Source organism: Corylus avellana, chromosome ca5, assembly GCF_901000735.1.
Source record: "Corylus avellana chromosome ca5, CavTom2PMs-1.0".
Classification (NCBI taxonomy): domain Eukaryota; kingdom Viridiplantae; phylum Streptophyta; class Magnoliopsida; order Fagales; family Betulaceae; genus Corylus; species Corylus avellana.
Genome location: NC_081545.1, coordinates 31,181,913 through 31,202,853, shown reverse-complemented (window position 1 = coordinate 31,202,853; position 20,941 = coordinate 31,181,913). Strand labels below are relative to the sequence as shown.

Below are 20,941 nucleotides of genomic sequence, written 5' to 3'. Positions count from 1 at the left end.
AATAGCAACCTTTCATGAAGAGTTCTCGATTTATTTAGAAATTAAAATAGTCCTTAATTATTAATTAGATGGAACAAAATGTGGAACATTATTTTCATACTAGCATGTTTGAATAGGTTTTTAATAATTCATATAGCTATTTCCTATTTTCTTGTAGTATCATATATATATATATATATATATATACACACATTGAGATGCTGATCAGTTTCCTACATTTTTCGCATTCTCTCCATGCAATTACGTTTATTTTCTTCGGTATGGGAGTGAAAAAAATAAAATAAAAACAAAAACACCGTGTTTTCCGTAGTAGTCATATGTCAGAAAAGAAAAAAAGACCAAGCAATGACGACAGAAATGAACATGATCTTTCATATTAAATGTCTAACTCTTGTCATTAATTTATTTGTTTATTTTTTCTTAAGGATATGTTTGTTTACACCAAAACCTTTTTTAGAAAGATTTTCTCTAATTTTTTGTGTTTGGTACAACTGAAAACTTTGATCAAATCGAAATCATTTCAATTAACAAAAAAACCCCATTTAAGCTGTGTAAAACAGTTTCCCTTCTATATTTTCGTAAACCATTTTTTGATTTTAAACTTCTCCTTTTCGCACGTACTCGATCTCTATTGTAGTTCATTTTCTACCGCCCACACGGAGATTGCCGGAATTTGCTACAGAAATTATCTAGAAGTTGCCCGCGGAGGTCACCAGCTATTTCCCGCCATCCAGTGCTGGATACAAAGGGGGGTGGGCAGGGGCACCTGCCACTCCAAAAATTTTTGAAATTTTTTTGTTCTAAGGATATTTTTTTAGTTTTCTTGATCCCCTAGCCCCTACTCCTTCATCCGCCCATACTCTTCTTCTTCTGCCATTCTTAATACAAATTCCTAGATCCGCTATTGCCACCATATCGTTGATTTTCTCTACAAGCCAAACATTGAAAAATATTTTAAGCTCAAATCATTTTCTTGCCGAATATTTTTCCAAAAAAAAAAAAAAAACATAAAAACAAACAGAGCCTAAATGTGCTGTCAAACTCTGTTCAATTAAGTTTATGCCCTTCCATTTGTCCACCTTACTGACCTTAGGCTGCGTGTGACGTATCTCATGCATTGTTTTCAGTCAAAAGAGCTAACAAACCTCGCCATGTTCGTTACGTGTATATGTCATTGCATCCTCTTTTGAAGCTCTCACGGTGTTATTCATGTGACTCACTCTTACTTTCTGGATATATTCCTCCCCCCAACACGCTACAAGAAAATTAAACTGCTCTCTCTCTCTCTCTCTCTCTCTCTCTCTATATATATATATATATATATATACACAACAACACACTTTCTTCATTAAATTCTTTCTCTCTTCATCTTCGCAACAAGTATTAATTCCTAGAATGTCATTCATTTTCTTGCTGATTTTCCTTCATAGTCTCTCTCCGATGATCCACAGTTTGCCACTGGCACCAGCATTATATGTTTTCGGAGATTCCATGTTCGATAGTGGCAATAACAACATCCTGCCCACCGTGGCCAAGGCAGATTATCCGCCTTATGGTGTAAACTTTGTCAAAGGAGTTACAGGAAGATTCACAAACGGTAGAACAGTCGCAGATTTTATAGGTATATATGCATGCATGCATATTGTTACAGTTTTTTTACGTATGTAATTAACTTAATTACCAATAAAGAGAATTTCTAATTAACTATATGTTTCAAATTGTTTATTTTATTTTATTTTTTCCCTTGTAGCTGAGTTTCTTGGGCTGCCATATGCTCCACCATGTATCAGCATCATATCTCTATCAACTCCACTTACAGGTTTGAACTATGCGTCCGGATCATGTGGCATTCTTCCAGAAACTGGAAACCGACTTGTACGAAATCAAATCATTGTGCATATATTATCTTGTTTTTTTTTTTTTTTTTTTTGCATTTTCGAAATTATAGGAGTACTATTGGTTTATAAAGAGTATAAGAAAATTTACATAATCTTAAAATTCTGAATGACTTGATCTAACAAAAATACAGGCTAGGAGTGTTTCTAGCTATTAGACCAAATTGCCACCACATTCAACTAATTGCAAAATTTAAGTAAAATTTTTTCCCGTGCTTTTAAGTAAAATTTAGATGGAAAGAATAGCAATTTAGCTAAAATTTAGATAGAGATTTACATAAACATATGCGAATGCTCAATTCCAACAGCCAAATCCATGTCCCATGCTAAACTATTAACTAAATTAATGATTAAATTTATTATTTTAAAGTAACTTCACTTTAAACCCCTGAATTACCACATGATTTCTAGACTTTAAATTGCGTTAATTTCATCCTCCCACCCGGTCAATTTTTTGCCATTAAAAGCCTTAAAAAAAAAAAAACAAAATTACCCTTCAATTTTCTTTCTATTAAAAAAAATTCAAAGAAAAGGGCCACAAGGTGGCCCAACCGTGGGTCACCTTGTGATTTTTTTTATAAAAAAAATCTTAATTTGAAATTAAGGGTAAATTTAGAATTTTATAAAAAAATTAGGGGTATAAACGTCATTGTCTTACTTTTAACATTTAAAATTTGACGGATGGGTTCAAATTGACTGCAATTGAAAGTTCATGGGTTCAAATTGAACGGTTTTAAAGTTCAGGGGCTTATCAAATCATGTGATAATTCAGGAGTCTAAAGTGAAGTTACCCCTATATATTATTTTATATCAACTTATAAACTTTTGAAAAGTAATCGTTTAACATGGTATCAAAAATCTACTTGGTAACACAATTAGTTTGTGAATTTTCTCAACATTTTGGTTTAAAGTAATATAACGGAAATTAAGGGTCATAATTGCTTTAATTTCTCGCGTATGTATATGTTGTTTGGTTGCAGGGAAAATGCTTGAATTTAAATGAACAGATTGACTTGTTTGAGAGGACAGTTAGGTCAGAGTTGCCAAGGCATTTCAAAAACCCAGAGGAGCTCTCAGATTACTTGTCCAAATCTATATTTATATTCTCCGTTGGCAGCAACGACTACATCAACAACTACCTTCAACCCAATATGTACAGTACAAGCAACCGTTACCCTACCCAACCATTTGCCCAGCTCCTTGTCGATTCCCTGGGCCAGCGTTTTGAGGTAATATATTATATATATACAATATATGGATCTCATTATTATTTTAATCTAATCTATCATTCATTAAAAGATAATCATTTCTATTATTCATATTTGTTCATGATTTAAGCAGCAAATTTGCCATTAATCACTCATAGATCTTTCAATTTAGCCTAATTATTTGTCATGTATTACCAGAGGTTGTATAATTTAGGAGCCAGGAAGATGGTCATGTTTGAAATCGGCCCCATTGGATGCATCCCATCATTTACAAGGCAACATTATAAACAGGATGGACAATGTGTGGAAGACACCAATCAAATCGTCTCATTTTTTAATCAGAGACTCCCAGCGTTGCTCAAATATTTAGCATTCACTCTCCAGGGCTCAACCTTTGTCCTTGCCCAAGCTAATTTTCTTGCCTATGATGCAATAACAAATCCTCCCAAATATGGTAAAACATTTTCTCTTCTAAGCAATCAATTTTTTTGGACAGTTTTCTTTCAAATTGGGTGTAAATATATTTCCTCAATTCAATCTATATATTAACCCAATAATTCTTTCAACCTTGTTTGGAGGAAAAATGTGCTTATATATCATGACATGCATGTGACATATGTCAAGTTAATAAATTAAAACGAACAAATGTCCTCCGGCCTAAGTTGAAAGAAAACTTTATCTTTTATTTAGGAAAAACTTCACTGAAGATCCCCGAACTTCCACCTGTTTTGAAATACCCCCTTTAACTTCAAAATATTTCAATTTAGTCTTCTGAACTTTTAATTGCTCTCAATTTGGACCCCTCCGTCTATTTTAGCCGTTAAAAATACAAAAAAAAGACCAAAATATCCTTGATTTTTGTTTTGTTTTTTTTTTTAATAAAAAAACATTTTGGAAGTTGAAATTTTATACAAAAGCCAAGGGTATAAACGTTATGTAACGTTTAAAATCTGACGAAGGGGTCCAAATTGAGAGCAATTGAAAGTTCAGGGGACTAAATTGAGAGATTTTGAAGTTTATGAGGAGTTTATCAAATCGGGTAGAAGTTCAGGGGTCTTTAGTGAAGTTTCATCTTTTATTTAAGTAAATTGCAATAGCTAATTGCCTCAATCAATATTAATTAATTATATTTTGCAGGCTTAATGGACTCAAACAACCCATGTTGTATCACCTGGGCAAATGGGACTTCAGGATGCATTCCATTGCTGACTTCCTGCCCTAATGAATATAAACACTTCTTTTGGGATGCCTATCATCTTACTGAAGCTGCATGTTCTCTCATAGCAACACGATGCATCAATGACACATCAATTTGCACTCCATTCAACATTAAGGAGCTCGTACAATTGTGAACAATATTATATCCATCCATCTTGTATTATTATTTAATGTGGTTGTATTCATAATTAAATTTTCAGTACAAATTAAATAATAATATTCATATTGAATAATAATATTTATAAGAAAAAAGTTGGGCCAAAGTTGTGTTTATAAATTGTGTCGTCTCTATCATTCCTCATATTATATAGGAAAATGCTAAAGACCCAACTATTTTGTCCAACTTGGAGCCAACTTTTATCTTATTTTTTAATTTAAAAAATAACAAAATAAAAAAAATTCCTGAAGCAATAATTTTTATTTTGGTTATTCTTTTTTTTTTTAGGGTATTTTTTCAAAATTAAAAACTGTATTTTGCTTCAGAAACTTTTACCTTATTTTTTAATTTAAAAAATAACAAAATTAAAAATTAAAAAAGTTTATGAAGCGATAGTTTTTATTTTGGTCCTTCTTTTATTTGGTATTTTTTTAAAAAAAATAAAAATTGTATTTTTATTCATAATAATGACCATTTTTTAAATCAGGAAATTTTTAATTTTTTAATTTGTTATTTTTTTAAATTAAAAAATAAAATAAAAAAGTTGCCCCAAGTTGAGGTTGTGTCATTCCTCTTCCTCTATTATATATATCATTTCCGGAACTAGAGTCCCAAAATTGACCACGTCAGCTTGAGTTGTAGGCTTGTCACTGGTCAAATCCGGATTGATCTCTTTGCCACATAAGCCAGATTTCACCGAATTTATAACAATTTTCTAACATTATCACTTCAATGGATAAATGATAATACATGAACAACCACCCAATTAATATTCTTTAAAGTGGATAGAAATCAGGAGCCATTCTTGACATCTTCAAGCCTAGCTAATCATATAATTAAGAAATGATCAATTGCAGTTGGAGGCCCATTAGGTAGGATTTGTGAGGAGTGCCTGGAAATGAATTTGTTTAATATGAGGTTCAGAAGTGGAATATTCTCTACAATCTTTTTTTTTTCCTGAGTACAATCACTTAGCTTACATCCCCCCCCCCCTTAAATTTTTTTATTTTTTTTCTCTAATATTATAAACGCTATTACTTTGTATCTTGAAATAAATATTTTTTTTTCTGAAAAATAGTTTGTGCTGGCTGATCATCATAGGTGGATGTGCTTTGAGGGGTTCAAAAACTCTGTGTATTTGGTTTCATATGTGTAATTCTTCTTTTCTTTTTTTTTTTTTTTTTAATGTAATATTTCAAAAAAGAATATAGCATAATATTCCTAAAATATGTAACTTCACAAATTAAGCTGGTATAATCACATAATTAACCAAAAGTCTTACGAAGACACACTTAATGTACATCACTTCTATGTGTTCTACTACTTCCACGTCAAAAGAAACAAACAACAGTTTTAATTAGTTCCTATGCGAGCTTGCCTCTATGACCCAGTAAAAAACAAAAAGAAAGATAACTATTTAATATTGTAGGCTAAGGAACTTAATTCACTTTCCTACTATTGGGGCAAAATTGTGAGCCTAAACCTAGCTAGCTAGCCAGCTATGGTTTCCATTGATCACTCAATGCCAAGGCTCCTGATTGTGGATGGGTGGGCTACGGCGAGCCATTCCCTTATAATCCTTATGCATAAGGTTCACAATCTCTTTGGTGGCCTCTAGAAGCCTTTGGGTTTCATAGGTTTCTCGAGAGACTGCTTTGTCAGACCTTGAAGAACTCCCCAGGCTGGCCTTGGAATCTTGATCATGAGATTGCCCTTTGTTGGTGTTTGGGAGTTGGGCAGTACTCCTAGGAATTCCCAAGCTGCCAGATTTCGATGCCTTTGGTCTTGACATGTTCATATTTTTCTGTGTGACAGGAAATAGATTATTGTTGTTAGAATCAATATCTACTAAAACCTCAGGTAACACATAACATATAACATATATATACAACTTATGTTCACTTTTGCAAGAAAAAAAAAAGAGGTTTTTTTCCTACATTAAGCTTATAATAATAATGTGCACATGCTCTTTTTTCCTTCTCAAAACTGTGAAGCACCACACTAATGATCTAATATCCTTCTTCTTATGAGCTTTGACTAATAGTACTGAGTGAGATAGAGAGAGAGAGAGAGAGAGAGAGAGAGAGAGAAGGGGGAGAGATCACCTGATCATCCACTTTTTCTTGAGATCCACCAGGTGAACTCTTTGGAGCATTACTGTCCTTTCCTGCGTTTACACAAGAAATATTTATAACGAACTTATATATAATTAATGAAGTTAATTAATTAATTAGTCTCTTCACTCTCAATCAACACATCCTAATTAAACTACTTTAATCTCACTAGTACTATTAATTAAAACATGTAATTTCTGGTCTAAGAATGTACAAAATTGAAATGAAAAATCATAATATATAAATAGACTCATGAGTACACGACCTTGAGAATCGATCAAAATAAGAAAAATATGAATTCCTTCAAACATCAAATAATTTTCGATTACATACAAGTATGACATGATCATCCACATATATGTTCACCAGGGTTCTAAACAGGCAAAGAAAAATCCTGCTTTTTCAATTATGTTTTGGGGTGTGGCGTTCAGGCCCATGATAATCAGCAGTAAAAGCTACAAAGCCATTCTCTTTATCTCCCTCTTTACATTTTACTCTAAAACCCCCCTTCACTTCATCAAGTATTCCATCAGAATGGATTGCACCTGAAATCTTTGCATTCAGCCCCTCTTCTCTTTCAATCTTCTTTCTCAGAACTTTGTGCACTCCCATTTTCCTTCCTCCAAGCCCTATCTTCTTCCACCCACCAACGAAAAGTGCCTGTTATGTATATATATTAACAATCATGAAATAACAAGCTAGCCCTGATTTATTCAAATAAATAAATAAATAACAAAGCATACCTTTTGAACTGCAACTCCTTCCTCACCACCTTGATGAGCGTACGCAGAAGAGACCCTAAGGGCATGCATAACAAAGAGAAGCCAGAGGACAAAACTTGTAAATCTTATGTGCACCATGTTTGTGTTTCTTCACCTTCTCTAGGGTATGTTTGTTGTTCAACAACAGAGAGAGAGGAAACTTGGAAACAATGGTGTAGGTTTTATAGAAATTACGAAGCCAAGTCAAAGCTAGGGTTCCGACACCTCTTGCATAAAATATTACTCCTGGGTATATGCAAAACCTAGGGAGACTCAAAATAAATGTATAAAAGAGAGAAAGAAAAAACAATGGTCTTTTAACTTCAAGAGTTTGAACGTGGTTTCCGTGATTTTTTTAATAAGAAAAGTGGTATATAATTGCATGCATACAAGTAGTGCATAAGTTCACTATCATTTCATGATCATTAATTTTCACATCTTATTTATTTTTAATCTAACATCAATATGATTGGGATGAAATTGTACATGGCTCATGAACAATAAATACCATTCTTTTTTGAAAGATCGGGAAAGTTCGATTAAATTATCAGTTATCTTAAAAACTTGAAGCTGTTAAGAACAGAATACCGTTATTTTTTCAAGGGTTTGGAAAAAGCCCACATCTTAAAAATTTAATGCTGATAAGAAATAGTATATGATAAGTAATTTTTTAACGCATCATTTCATGTTTCCCCTTCAATAAGTGAGACTCAACACTTAAAATATTTGACTTAAACTGAAGCATAATAGGGAGTTGGAGTTTGAACTTATAATCTTTGTTTTGATATCATACTAAATAATCAATTGTCCCAAAAATTTAAACTAATAAAAAATAAAAAATTTATTAATTTAATTAATTATTTTCTAACCATATATGAGTATGCAACACTTGATCAGACAAAGTGGCCTAACAAATATATATTTATTTGGACAATCACTGACCCTAATGTACATGGGCACACATATACATGTATGTGTGAATGGAGGGAAGAAAATAGGAGCAGTGACACAAATTAATTAGCTCTTAAGTCTTAAGCATGCTGAAAAGTTGAGACATGAGGGGTAATTAATACGATCATTTTTCTAATCAGCTGTGAACCGGACCTGGCTTGGTGGCCTGACAGCTGGCATTTGATGTTCAAGAGAAAGTAATTAATTTAGAAAAACAAAATAAAATAAGTCTCACACAGGCTTCTAGAATATATATAACCAATTAATTAAAACTCATATATATATATATATATATTCTATTATGGAGATGAACGTTATTCTAATATTATTGGGTAAGAAAAATCTAGCTAGTGTAAGATTAATTAATTAACAGGACTAGTCTCGTTTCTAGCTCGTTCCTCTCCTTTTGTCCTCAAAATTCCAGTTCAGAGATTTTGTTGGTATTAGCTCTCATTTTCAAGTGAAATAAAAGAAAAATTCATTTTATGATCAAGATTTTGTATATTTAACGGTATATATGATAATATATTCACAGTATGATAATCTGTAAAATCATCAAATAAACTAATCATGTTTATTTCACTTAAATGAAGAATTAAAAGACTGATCTTTCAAGCTAAATTAATGAACTTAATTGTTTAATTAAGAGTATAATTAATTAAATAAACTTCATGCAGGACATACACTTAGTAAATTAATAGGGTAAATCCTTGCAAAGAATCTGAGTCAAAGATTCGGTCCACGTACAGTAGTACTGTAATTAACTATATATATTACAATTGAGTAAAAGAATGTGATTAGTCAGACGGATTCTCCTCCCATACCCTATTAGTTGATTATTAAGTAATTATGGTTCTTTATTTCAAAGAAAATGGGCAGGGTTTTCTCAGTTTGGAAACATCCTTACTACTATATGGAATATTGTCTCAAGAAAAAATAAAAACAAATGCATGGGGTTGATGAAAATTACTAGTTTATTATATGGACCAATTGGGTTTTCAAATCAATTCATAAAAAACTTTTTTTGCAGTAAATTGATTCAACGGTTAAGAAAATTTCTCAAGACTGCTATGGTAATTTGGCAGTAATGCATTTGAAACGAGGAATATAAAAGAATTTAAAAAGAACAACGAAACAAAAACCTGCTAATTCTACATTGTTATCTGCTGATAATTCCATTTTCAAAGCAAAATACGACCAGAAAGCAGAAAGGTACAGGCTTTCGGGCCTATTGATGTAAGACTTATTTCAAATTCAAGTGCCAAATTCACAGCAAATCCAAACTTAGCTAGGGATCAAACTATATTAATTTAATGTTGAATTCCATTTATTGCTACTATAATCTTTCCGCCGAAATTCATTAATATTCTTATTCCCAGTAAATACATAAACGACATGATTTTCATGAAAATTATATGAGGAAAAAAAAAAAAAAAACAGAGCCTAGCTATAGCTACCCATGTTTGGCCTGGGAAAAATGTGCTTCTCTAGTATTAATTTACACTTCAAATTTGAATGCTTTTTTCAAGGGTCTTAGATATTGTTTACTATTTACTTCCTCTATATATATATATATATATATATGCAGGTGTTTTTATTTCATGGGAGGCTCATACATATGTGGTCCGGGTCCAAGAGGCTAGGGTTGATGCTGATCACAACTGTTCTATTATTCTTTCAAGTTGGATTTTCACCATATATGTTGGAGAGGATCTACCAAGTCATTCTAGACTCATCATCTCCATCTCCATGATTTTGACCATTATTGTTTGTCTCTATTTCTCTATATATATCAAACTCTTATTTTATTTTTTTATTTTTAAATATTGTTATTGTTATTAAGGATAATTCTATAGTCACAAGCCTACAAGCCTACGAGGATTAGTTCGAATGCTCACTCATTTGATGTAGTGCCATGAGGTTGGCTGTTCGAGTTTCCTCTTGGATTTACTATAGTCTTTTTGAGATGTAACACAAGTGCATGTTAGTAGTATTTTCTAGATGGTGACAAAAAAAAATAGCATATGGTTTTAAGTGGACTTAAAAGGGCTCTGATTTTTTTATCAAACCAATCCAACCCAACCCCTAAAAGGACAAATAATAATAATAATAATAATTATTAATAATAATAATTCCATTAATAAAATGGTTGGATGGGAGGAGGAGGTGGTAAATTGGAAAAAATGCAAGGCATGACTCATGAGCATCAAATTAAGAGCCCACCGGCAAGTGTGCATGGATTTGCTAAATCATATATATTTACCTTTTAACATGCAGTTGATGAACTTATCAAAACAAAAGTGGAAAGTACTGGAGCTAGCTAGGGTTTAAGTTTAGAACACGAGGGCGTTGCCTCCAACTTCATGCTACTGCTTTCTCCTTGGGAACACTCACAAAGTCGGTTCGACAGCTCATGCAAGACATTGGCTAAAAATTAACCGACAACATCCCTCTCATGCTTATCCTCGGTCTGATTTTACATGCGGTGGTAATTAAATTCATTAAAAATCACCTATGGATATAGAGAGATGTGTAGAGAAGTAAAAGTTTGTGTAATATTACTCCATATTAACCAACCTCTTTCACCATATAGGACGTATGTTGACAAATAATTGAGACTACTTCTAGCTAGGGATGAAACTTGGGGTGGCCGGTGTAGGCCATAGCCCCCGACACAAGGAAAAAATATATATATTTGGCTATTGGCCTCTACCTACTAAAATTTTTGGCCTTTAACCTCTATCCATACCAAAGTCTGGTTCCGTCCCTGGTTCTAGCCACTTTAAATAATGAGCTAAAAAAGCTTATGAACTTTCTAATCACGGACAATTATTGCATAACTACAAGCTTATTATGTGTGACAAACAATCAAGTAATACTATCGGAGATCACTTTCAAGAAACTTTACATTAAAAAGGGTTATCATTTCAAAAATAGGTATATTATCCTCAAATTTTGACAATATATATATATATATATATATAACCTACTTGCTTAGATAGTTTACCGGACAGTCCAAAATAAAACTAGCTAATTTCTCTTAACAATTACTAGAAATTTCAACCTCCCATTGCACCAAAAAACTCTTTTCATTACGTACACCTTTTCCTCCTTACGTGTAGGGCGGGTTAATAAGATAATGAGCAACAAGAAGTGAAGTTGACAGATGGATATATAGGGAAATTAAGCATGGCTCCATTAACCGAGAGCTTGTCTTGTAATTGATTCTTTGGATGGTAGTAATCGTAATTAGTTGTTGAATCTGTCATCGTGCAAATAATCACGGTTAATTGTACTTTTAATTGGGAATGAGAAGGAACAAAACCAAAAGGAGTCTTAAAATTTGTACCCCCTTGTACGGAGACGAAGCTTTTGAGGTGCATAAAGTTTGGTAGTATCTGTGTCCAACTGTTGAAAGGAGGGGGGGGTGTGTTGTGAGACTTTGATTGTTCAATTTTCAAAGGGAAAGAAAATCTGTATGGCTTTCAAAGGACATGATCACATGAGAAATTTGACAGGTGTATGCATGCCTCCAAAGTAATCTTCTTTTACTCTTATACCAAAAATATACGTTATAATATTTTTCTAGGCAATAATTTACTGCAGAATATTATATTTATCTATAATATTTTTAAAATGAGAAGGCTTTCTCAAAAAGTGTATTTTGGGTTATTTCTTAAATTGGGTAATTTGATATTTCTTGGAATTTCTTTATTCGTTCGTGGTGTTTGATTAATTGGCGATGGTGGAGACCAGAGAGGAAAAGAAACTTTACGTGAAAATCGTCGAAACAGGCAAAAAGGAGAAGAGAAAACACAAGGAAGAGAAATTTACAGACAATGACAGTGAAAACGTAAAAGAGTTGGTAATTAGTTTTGGGACAGGGGCCGCGCGAACGCAGGCCCCCACTGCCACAAATTCTGACGTAGGCTCTGCCACGTTGGACAGACCTTAGGGCAGCACCCCTCTGACGTGCAATGGAGGCCACTGACCTAGGCAATGGGCCTCATTGATCACCCATTGATCACCCATTGATGGGCCTCTTATCTTCCTTTATATACAAGACCCTCAAAGTTAGCCCTTTCACTTGCTTCCGGCCGGTATGGGACTCACGTGTACTCGAAACAATTTGCCTTCTAGTGGTGAAGCCTATGCGCATAGAACAGATTGATTTGGTCTGGTAAGTAATTCGATTACCGCAACAAAAATGCCAATAAAAATAGAAACATCAAACCTTTTTTTTTTTTTTTCACTTTATCTTATCATTATATCTCTTACATCTCTTAAAAAAAAATGAGTCTAATCACCTAACAAGTTTAAATAAACCCGATGGATTAAGTCCAAAATATGATTATTTGTTCTGGTAATTGAGAACCAGACTCTTTCTTCTCACATGCATTCAGCACCCAAAATATAATCTCTTTTAATTGTTTGTTATGGCTTCACTGCTTTTTCTACGTTTCGCCCTCGTCTCAATCTTCCAAATGTTCTTATTATGCTTAAACTCGCATTTAACATTTTGTCTATTTCTAGGATTTACTCGTGATAAATGAGAAATGTTATAGGTACCAATTAATCAGCTCCATGTCAGTTAGGTATCCATATCTTGGTAAAAGATTTGGTACCGCAAACCTGTTTTATCTGGCTTGAGCTCTCCACAATCAAATCATTCATTCTTCACATAAAATATAAAACATACTGAAAACAAATAACATGAATCTTCATGTTATCTCAATGCATTCAAATGAATCTTCACTCTTTTTTCAAACGCATAAGATGTTTTGTCAGTAGAGGAAAATATTTCATGGTTGGATAGTTATGTTTCTCTGTTTCAGTAGTTTTGGTTCGTTGATGTAGTCTGAGTTTTCATTTCCATGCAGACAAGCTGCCGGCGTTTTCATTGCTTTGTATAGTATAGTGACAATGGGGAGGAGAGTTGCCTGCCTTCCCCTTGAGCTGAAAAAGAATATATGCACTCTCTTTTCACTTGGATTTTCCGTGTACTAAGGTCATGCCCCCTGCGCTTGTCTAGTGAGATTAATTTTACTTATAAAAAAAGAAGAAGTTTGGATTCATCCATAAAATAGAGGAACTGATAGACAGAAAGGTAACTATATATCAACAACAAAATGCACCATTATACATAACCTTATTATACAGCAAAAACTAAAAGGCTAAACCAACGGCTTAAGCAACCAAAGATAAAAATACATTGCCATATTTGAAAGAATTGATTTCAGTAGAAACCTTAAGTGGGAGATCAGTTGCTTTAGATGCATCATAATCCATGATGCAGAACTTTAGCCTGAAATTACATTTCAAGTAGATTTGCCCTATCACAGTTTCTAAGGGAACAAGGAAAGCATGTTTTTCACACGCCCATATGCAGTTCTTAATGATGCTCATGCTAGGAGCTCACAAAAAGGATACTGTCTTATATGTTTTCAACTGACCATTTCAATATGATGAAAATTGTAGGCAAAACCGATGAGAAGAAGTGGGATGCAATCTACCGTATTTTCTTGAAGAAAAATAGTCGTACAAATTCCAGTATTGCCATGGCAATTTACTGCTCATGCTTACATGGCTAGGCGGCTAATTTCCTATATAACCCTCATCAATAATCTAGGCAAGCTTTCCCAACAAGATCTGGTGAAAAGCAGTGAGGATTATAAGCTACCATCTAATATTGGTATTTGGTTAAGTCAAGAAGAAAATTCATCTTAAAGACTGTTTTAAACCTCTTCAAGCACCATATATACGGTGTAATGTGGCTGGCATGCCGAAGATTAAGGAGTCCAACAATAGGTAATCATTCTAAAAATTAGCAATGACGGCTGCTCAGCCTGCCAAAATTTTTAATTATGAATTTAACCCAGTTGCCTAATACCAATACCAAATGAGAGAGAGAGCAACCTGGAAGAGGTGGCATGGTTGCAGCTATGAAGTATCCCTTTCTGTACAACTGAAAATGCAAGGAACAGCAAAAAAGATATCAATCAAATAAGCAACAAAATTTGGAATGTAGAACCCAGAGTATCCTCAGAAAACAGTAACTAAAGCCCACTTGTACCTTCTCAATACAGCTTTGATCTTCATGTATAGCCAGTCCCTTCCATAAAGAGAAACCCTATACATCCGTAACTTCAGTAAACAAAGTAAATATAAACAAACAACTTTAGATGGTTTTAAGCATTAGTGCATCCAACTGTGACTACACTAAGCGCTTAGCTGATACGAATGGGTATGTGATCAAGTACTTTAAAGATCTTTGTCGTCAAGTAGAAGTTGACCTTGTTTAGCACAATGACCCCCTTGAATAATGTCATAAGGCACTACTGAAAACCAAGTTTTAGTGTCATACTTCAGATGAACCACCGGAGTCAAAAAAAATCCATGTCCTACAAAATTAGTGTTAATTCTGAAAATGAAATAAGCAACAGAAATGTGGAATCCTTTCCCGTACAGCCAGTGACAGAAAAATAAATACATACGTGAAGTGGGATGAACATAAAAAATCACAAGGTCAGCGATCCTAAAAGCAAGAGCACATAAGTTTAATGCTTCATCAGTAACAACAACAATTATAGAAGGCACTGTAGGAATAAGAAAAAAGAAAAGTGAAACTTAACCATACCAAACCCATAGTTTTTTTTTTTTTGATAAGTAATAATCAAGTTTTATTAAGCCAAACCCATATTTACTGATATACAAGAGTTTCTAATCACATTCAAAAGTAAATCAAAGTGGCAAACATAGACAAATTCACCATTTAGTAACATAAATGCAATTGAGAAACCAGGATGACCACATAATTAGAAACAACTCATTCTAATAGTTAATAGAAAAGCAAGATAGCATTAAAAGTTAGAGATATTTAGCTGGAATGTACAACTCAATTTCAAATATTTTACAAGAGTAGGAAAGAAAATTGCCTTCTGGCGTTCCTTCCCTAGATGTCATCATCTGCATACATCCTTAACAAGCATAGGCCTTATCTAAACTACAACCTTGCTCAATCATTGTGCATTACAGAGCCCTCGTACAAGGTGATATCACCCTTGCATGAACAAAATCTTCAACAAGACCTTTTTCTTCAGATGCACCTTTATTGCTGATATAGCATGAAAGCTCAAAGGAATTGAATGATGAAGTGACTAGCTTAGTGAAGAACCTTTCTCATGGATGTGCAGAAGAAGGAAATTAGAGAAAAGGCAAAATGAGGATACTAATTCCTTATAAACCTCATATAATAGATGAAGTGGACACCGCAAAGCAAAATTTCCTCAGTAGATGGAAGCATCAAATCTTGGCTCATAGAAACAAACCTGGCTGTTGTATGACTGAAGAGCACAGCCAGCAATCCAGGACCAAATCTTCTTATCCACATCATACAAAAGGCCCTTCCCTTGGTTCCAAGATGTGAAACAGATCAAATTATCCTGACCAAAGCACTCAAACCTCTCAGCTGATAACCTCAACAAAGCTCGAAAATACTTTGGCGGCATCCTGCTAATCTCCACCCAGATAACTTTTGCATGGTCCAATTCCCAAATTCTCATACTCTGAAGCGTACTATAAAGACCGATCCTTCCAACTAGAAAGAGACGCTTCTGGGTTCCAGCAACCAAATAACCATCCAACAAAGACCTTGGGAACTTAGCTGGAATGTGTTCCCAATAACTCGCATCCATCCGATACATCATCAGACCAAGCGGTGAAAGGGTTTCCAAGTACAATTTGGAGTCACAATATGCCATCTTCGAGGAGCAAAGATTAACTGCAGGCATTACCTGGTGAAGTGACCAAGTGTTAAGCTTGGAATCATATACTTCAGTGGGTAATGATTTGTCACCATAAATATCACTAGTGGCTATTACCTTAAATGATCGGTCTGTCCTATCAACGACCATGATCAGTTGCCTTTGCTGATTATAATGCATGCTCGGCAACGTCCTCCAAGTTTGCGTGAGGGGATTACAAACTAAAGTTTTGAAAGTTAGCCCATCGAGCCCAGAAAAGCAAACAAGACCACCTGAAGAACCAACCAACCAGAACGCCCACTGTGGCAAAAATGTGAATGGAATCTTATACCACGTTTTCAAAGGCAAGCTGAAGACCGAGCATTGTGGGGTCTGAGAGTTCTTCCAAAATGTAAGAAGACAAGGCCCATGAGATGACACTTGTGAGTGGAATTTAAGAAAACTACTATCTTGAAGAATCGAATTCCACCTTTTACAAACAGAGTGTAGGCGAAAGATCATAAACGGCGGAACCCTAGCTAAAATCTCATTCAGCAAGTCTTCGGGCAACATTGCCCATATACTATCTTCCATTTGAACATCAGGGTGAACAGCTTTACCAAATGTAGCAACCCTTTCCTCATCTAATCCACGTGGTTTGGTCTTGATCGCCTTCTGCCTTGAAGGGCTAGTGTTCCTTGATCCTATCCGCCCCAATGGACTCGTATTCCTTGACCCACCACCCCTAAGAGGTGACACTTGCTTAGGGGACCTATCATCTTCATGAAAAGACCCATTGCTCTTCAATTGAGAACTGGATACTGCAGACGCAGATTCAGAAGATTCCCCAATACCATCCATGGCGGTTAATTCTAACAAATCCCAATTAACCCAAATTAAGGCTCATCCAAATACCAAATGCCAACCCTAAGTCATGCCCCCCCCTCCCCCATCAAAAGATCCAAAATTTCAAATCTAAATATTGATTTCTAGCATCAAATGAGAAAACCCAATAACAAAAATACTGGGAACTCAAAGAATCATTTATTAGAACCAGCATTACAGTTCAGATCGAAAACCCCAATCTCCAGTCAGACTATGAAGAAACAATCTTTTATTCAACGATATGATCAAGATGAAATTTTTAAGCAAATATCAAACTGACAACACAGAATCGAAGCTCTGGGTTTGAGGTGAAGTACCTTTGGCTCGAGAACCATCTGGTTTTGCTTTGTGAGAAAACTTGTCAGAGCTCAAAGAAGTAAAATCCCGGCATTGGAATGAGGGAAGAACCTAACCTTTAAAGCTGTCTTCACGTTGTGTTTGATTTACTTTGTCACTATTTGACAAAATGGACAAGAAATAATAGAAAATAAAAAATATTTGAGGTTAAATTATTCTGTAAAGTTTTTAAGTTTATGATATCCAATGAAAATATGCCACATCAGTAAACCCAAGTTTGTCGGTTAATGGTCTATTTTCTAGTTTGCTAGTTAATTTGGTCTCCCCGTTTGACTAAATGGTAAATGCTTTTGCATTCACGATCAAATTATTACAATTTAAAGGATGATAAATCCAAGTCTAATTTGAGGGGATCAAAAATGGATCGCAACTTAATCTTAATTATGTAAATTCTTAGTCTTAAGATTCAAAGTCTAATTTGTATTTTAACCAAATTCAATGCTTATTTGGTAATATGTGGATAGAAACACTTCATTTTTCATATGGTTAATTATCTTTATTCCTTCAATTACCACTCATTTACCCATTATTGTTCTCTCCGAAGCTAGACTTGTTGCTTTGTAAGGAGAGAGGCTAATCATGCTGTCCATAAAATAGCAAAGAATATCACACAACAGGTCTTAGATAGGGTCTGGTTGAGAAAACTCTTAATTGTATCATAATTGTATCATGAATGTTATTTTGATAGAGCAATCTGCTCTGTCAGTAATTTTTTTATAGAATACAAATGCAAACTTACTAAAAAAAAAAATTTATTATTGTAAATGAGCGATAGTTGGAAGGGATAAATGTGATTAACCATTTTTTTTTATATATCATTAGCCTTGTTGATATGTTATTGTGCCCTACTAATCTATACTTTGAGAAAGGTATTATATACCCTATTGATCTGCGTACCCTTTAAATAAAGATTGAAACCCAATAATTAATTAGAAATGTACTTTTTACATCATCTAAAACCCTAGGAGATAGCTATCTTGTTGTAGACTTGGGCCCATGGCACATCAAATAGCCCAAAAAATAATACTACAAGACAAGCAACTTGCTAATCATTAGTAACTTCACGATCACGGGCCAAAAAAACTCATTAATTAATAGAATTATTAGTTTATCAGTTTTTAATGATTTTCACCAACCAAAAAGAGTTTTTTTTTTTTTGGATGAGCATAATGGAGTGTATGACCTTTGACACTAAAGGATAATATGTTTATGTATTTCCTTGCGCGAAGTTATCTTAATGAATAATTATATAATTTAAGATCATTAACTCACATTCAGTTCAATAAATTATTATTTTTTTAACTAAAAAAACCGCCTTTTTATTATTATTTTAGCTTAGTGTAAAGTGAGGGGAGGGTATGGTTTTGAGTCATCATATATAGATATAGTGTTAACTAGACAAGATGCATGTCTATTAATTTTGGCTCACCTTTTGCTATTACGCTCTTAGGTGCATGAAATTAGGCTATAACTTAGTTTGTTTTGAGAGAACGTCTACAAAGCCTTTGCATTGTGAATCTATCTAGGCTCCTTCTAACTAGTGCTCCTATATATATGGATAAGTTTTGATAAGGCTTGGATTAAACTATGACTTAACTTGTCTTGATTCTTGAAGGAGCATTTAGGAATCCTTACATTGTAAGTTTGTCTAGGCCCCTCATAACTAGTGCCCAACAAGTATGATGCTATTATAATAAAAGCTCAAGTAGAGAGTTCCAATCTCTTGTTGCATCTCTTTGTCATTTGTGTGCAAGTAAAAAGAGGTGAGAGGACTACATTTACCCCCTTCTAATTACCACATAATTTCAATGTTTTCCTACTATTAAAATTTTCAATGTCCCATCAAACTATCATTGGAGTTGCAATGTCTTCATTTCGTTAGTATTCCCCTTTAAATTATAAATATTTTGCTTTTACATTTTCCTAAAGTTTTTTTTTTTAAGTAAGGTATTTTTTGTAGTGTGAAATAATCATTACACCCCTTTCATTAGGATGTAATAAAAAATCTTAATAGAGGAACTCTACAACTCCCAATGGTAGATTGAGAGACAGTGCAAAAATTAAAAAACATAAATAAAAAAATTATAAATTAAATGATATTTAGTGGGATAATTGTATGTAGTTCTTTGGTGTGTTGGAGTGTTAGAGTGGGGGTTGCTTTCAGCTTTCCACATGCCCAACTAATCTTGAAGGAGCATCACATTTGATATTAAGATGTCTTTTGATAGTATTATTTCTCCTACTAAATTAAAAAAAAAAAAAAAAAACAAAAAAGAAGGTATTTTTAATGTTTTGCATGAAAAAATATTATTTTGTAATAGAAAAGGGAAGAAAATAAAAAGAAACATAAACATCATTCACACATGAAGCCTGAAATTTATGCTCTTAATTCACTCGTGGACTCAAACATATCATTAGAGTTGAGAGAGCTTTGGCCCAAGGCCCCAAGCAAAGATTTACTATTTTTGGGGGCTTCTATACTCCTTTCTATAAGCATTCATGTTGTTCTTAAGGGATAATTATATCTTCCCCATCATTTTTTCATATATATGCAATTCATTTTGATGTTCAATGAAGATGCTTCCATTTTTTATTTCTTGGTGTTTGCATGGAACAATAACTTTGGCATAATAAAATCAAGGGTTAAGTACTAAATACTCCTTGGGGTTTCATTGTTTTATTTTTTTTCTCTCTAGGATTTGATTTTTATCACAGGAGGTTCATGTGGTTTTGATAATAGACCAAATTAGTCGTCTGTCAATTGACCGTTAGTTGACTTAGCGAGTCCGTGAACAAAATCGGAAATGTTGACCACGGTTGTTTTACTTGAAATTTTTTATATTTTTTAATATATATATATTAAAAAATATAAATACTATATATATAAAGAAAAAATTGGGGGTGCAAACCCTAGGTGGAGTGCTTGGGTTGGCTCATGCCCATGGAGTGGGGAATTGTTTGAAACCACCCCAATGGTGGGGTGGCTAGAAGGCCACCCCATCCCGTAGAATGGGGGTGTGAGCCGCAAATGGCCCCAATTTTCTTTTAATTTTTTAATTTTTTTAAAGAAGTAGGTGTCACATGTCAACATTTGATTGGTCTACGTGGACTTCAGTTAAGTCAACTAACAGATGACTAATTTGATCTATTATCAAAACTACAGGGACTCCTGTGATAAAAATCAAACCTTATGGGGAAAAATTAAAGCAACAAAACCTCATTGGGTATTTAGTATTTAACCCTAAAATCAAATTGGACAAAATTTACCTCCAAATTAGATTGAAGGAATTTTCTTCAATCATGTCTAAAAAATGTCAATTGTGATCTCTTTTGCACCGGCAGTTGTTGGCATGTTATTATATTCTTAGTTTCTTACATTCCCGATTTGCCTTGTTTTATTCATATTAAGGAAATATTATGTGTTTTTCTAGTGTTTTCCTAATATCCTCCCAACTGTGATATGATTTTTAAAATTACCAATAGATTAAAAGTCAATAATGATAATCTCAAATTCAACGATAATTTTAAAAGTCACATCACAGTTGGGAGGACATAAAAAAAACCTAGAATAACACTTAACATTTCCCTTCATGTTATAACCTTTTTCATTGTACCCTCCTCTCCCAAATATTTTGAGATGTGGTCAATAATGG

At 33.8% G+C, this 20,941-nt stretch overlaps 2 protein-coding genes and 1 non-coding gene across 3 annotated transcripts; 1 reads left to right on the top strand and 2 right to left on the bottom strand.

Annotated features, from left to right (window-relative positions):
- The first annotated feature begins 1,375 nt into the window (after nt 1–1,375).
- Nucleotides 1,376–4,487, top strand: LOC132183297 (GDSL esterase/lipase 7). Its single transcript, XM_059596698.1, has 5 exons — nt 1,376–1,621; nt 1,751–1,875; nt 2,876–3,124; nt 3,302–3,557; nt 4,241–4,487. Exons 1-5 carry the CDS (start codon nt 1,396–1,398, stop codon nt 4,453–4,455), a joined length of 1,071 nt encoding a protein of 356 aa, XP_059452681.1. The 5' UTR covers nt 1,376–1,395; the 3' UTR covers nt 4,456–4,487.
- Nucleotides 4,488–12,185: 7,698 nt separating this feature from the next.
- LOC132183449 (U1 spliceosomal RNA) lies at nt 12,186–12,340 on the bottom strand. Its single transcript, XR_009440422.1, has one exon. It is a non-coding gene; the product is annotated as a U1 spliceosomal RNA (small nuclear RNA).
- Nucleotides 12,341–15,139: 2,799 nt separating this feature from the next.
- LOC132183350 (F-box/kelch-repeat protein At5g15710) lies at nt 15,140–17,357 on the bottom strand. Its single transcript, XM_059596780.1, has 2 exons — nt 17,249–17,357; nt 15,140–16,918 (listed from the first exon to the last, which is right to left on the bottom strand). Exon 2 carries the CDS (start codon nt 16,905–16,907, stop codon nt 15,591–15,593), a length of 1,317 nt encoding a protein of 438 aa, XP_059452763.1. The 5' UTR covers nt 16,908–16,918; nt 17,249–17,357; the 3' UTR covers nt 15,140–15,590.
- Between the last annotated feature and the right edge of the window lie 3,584 nt (nt 17,358–20,941).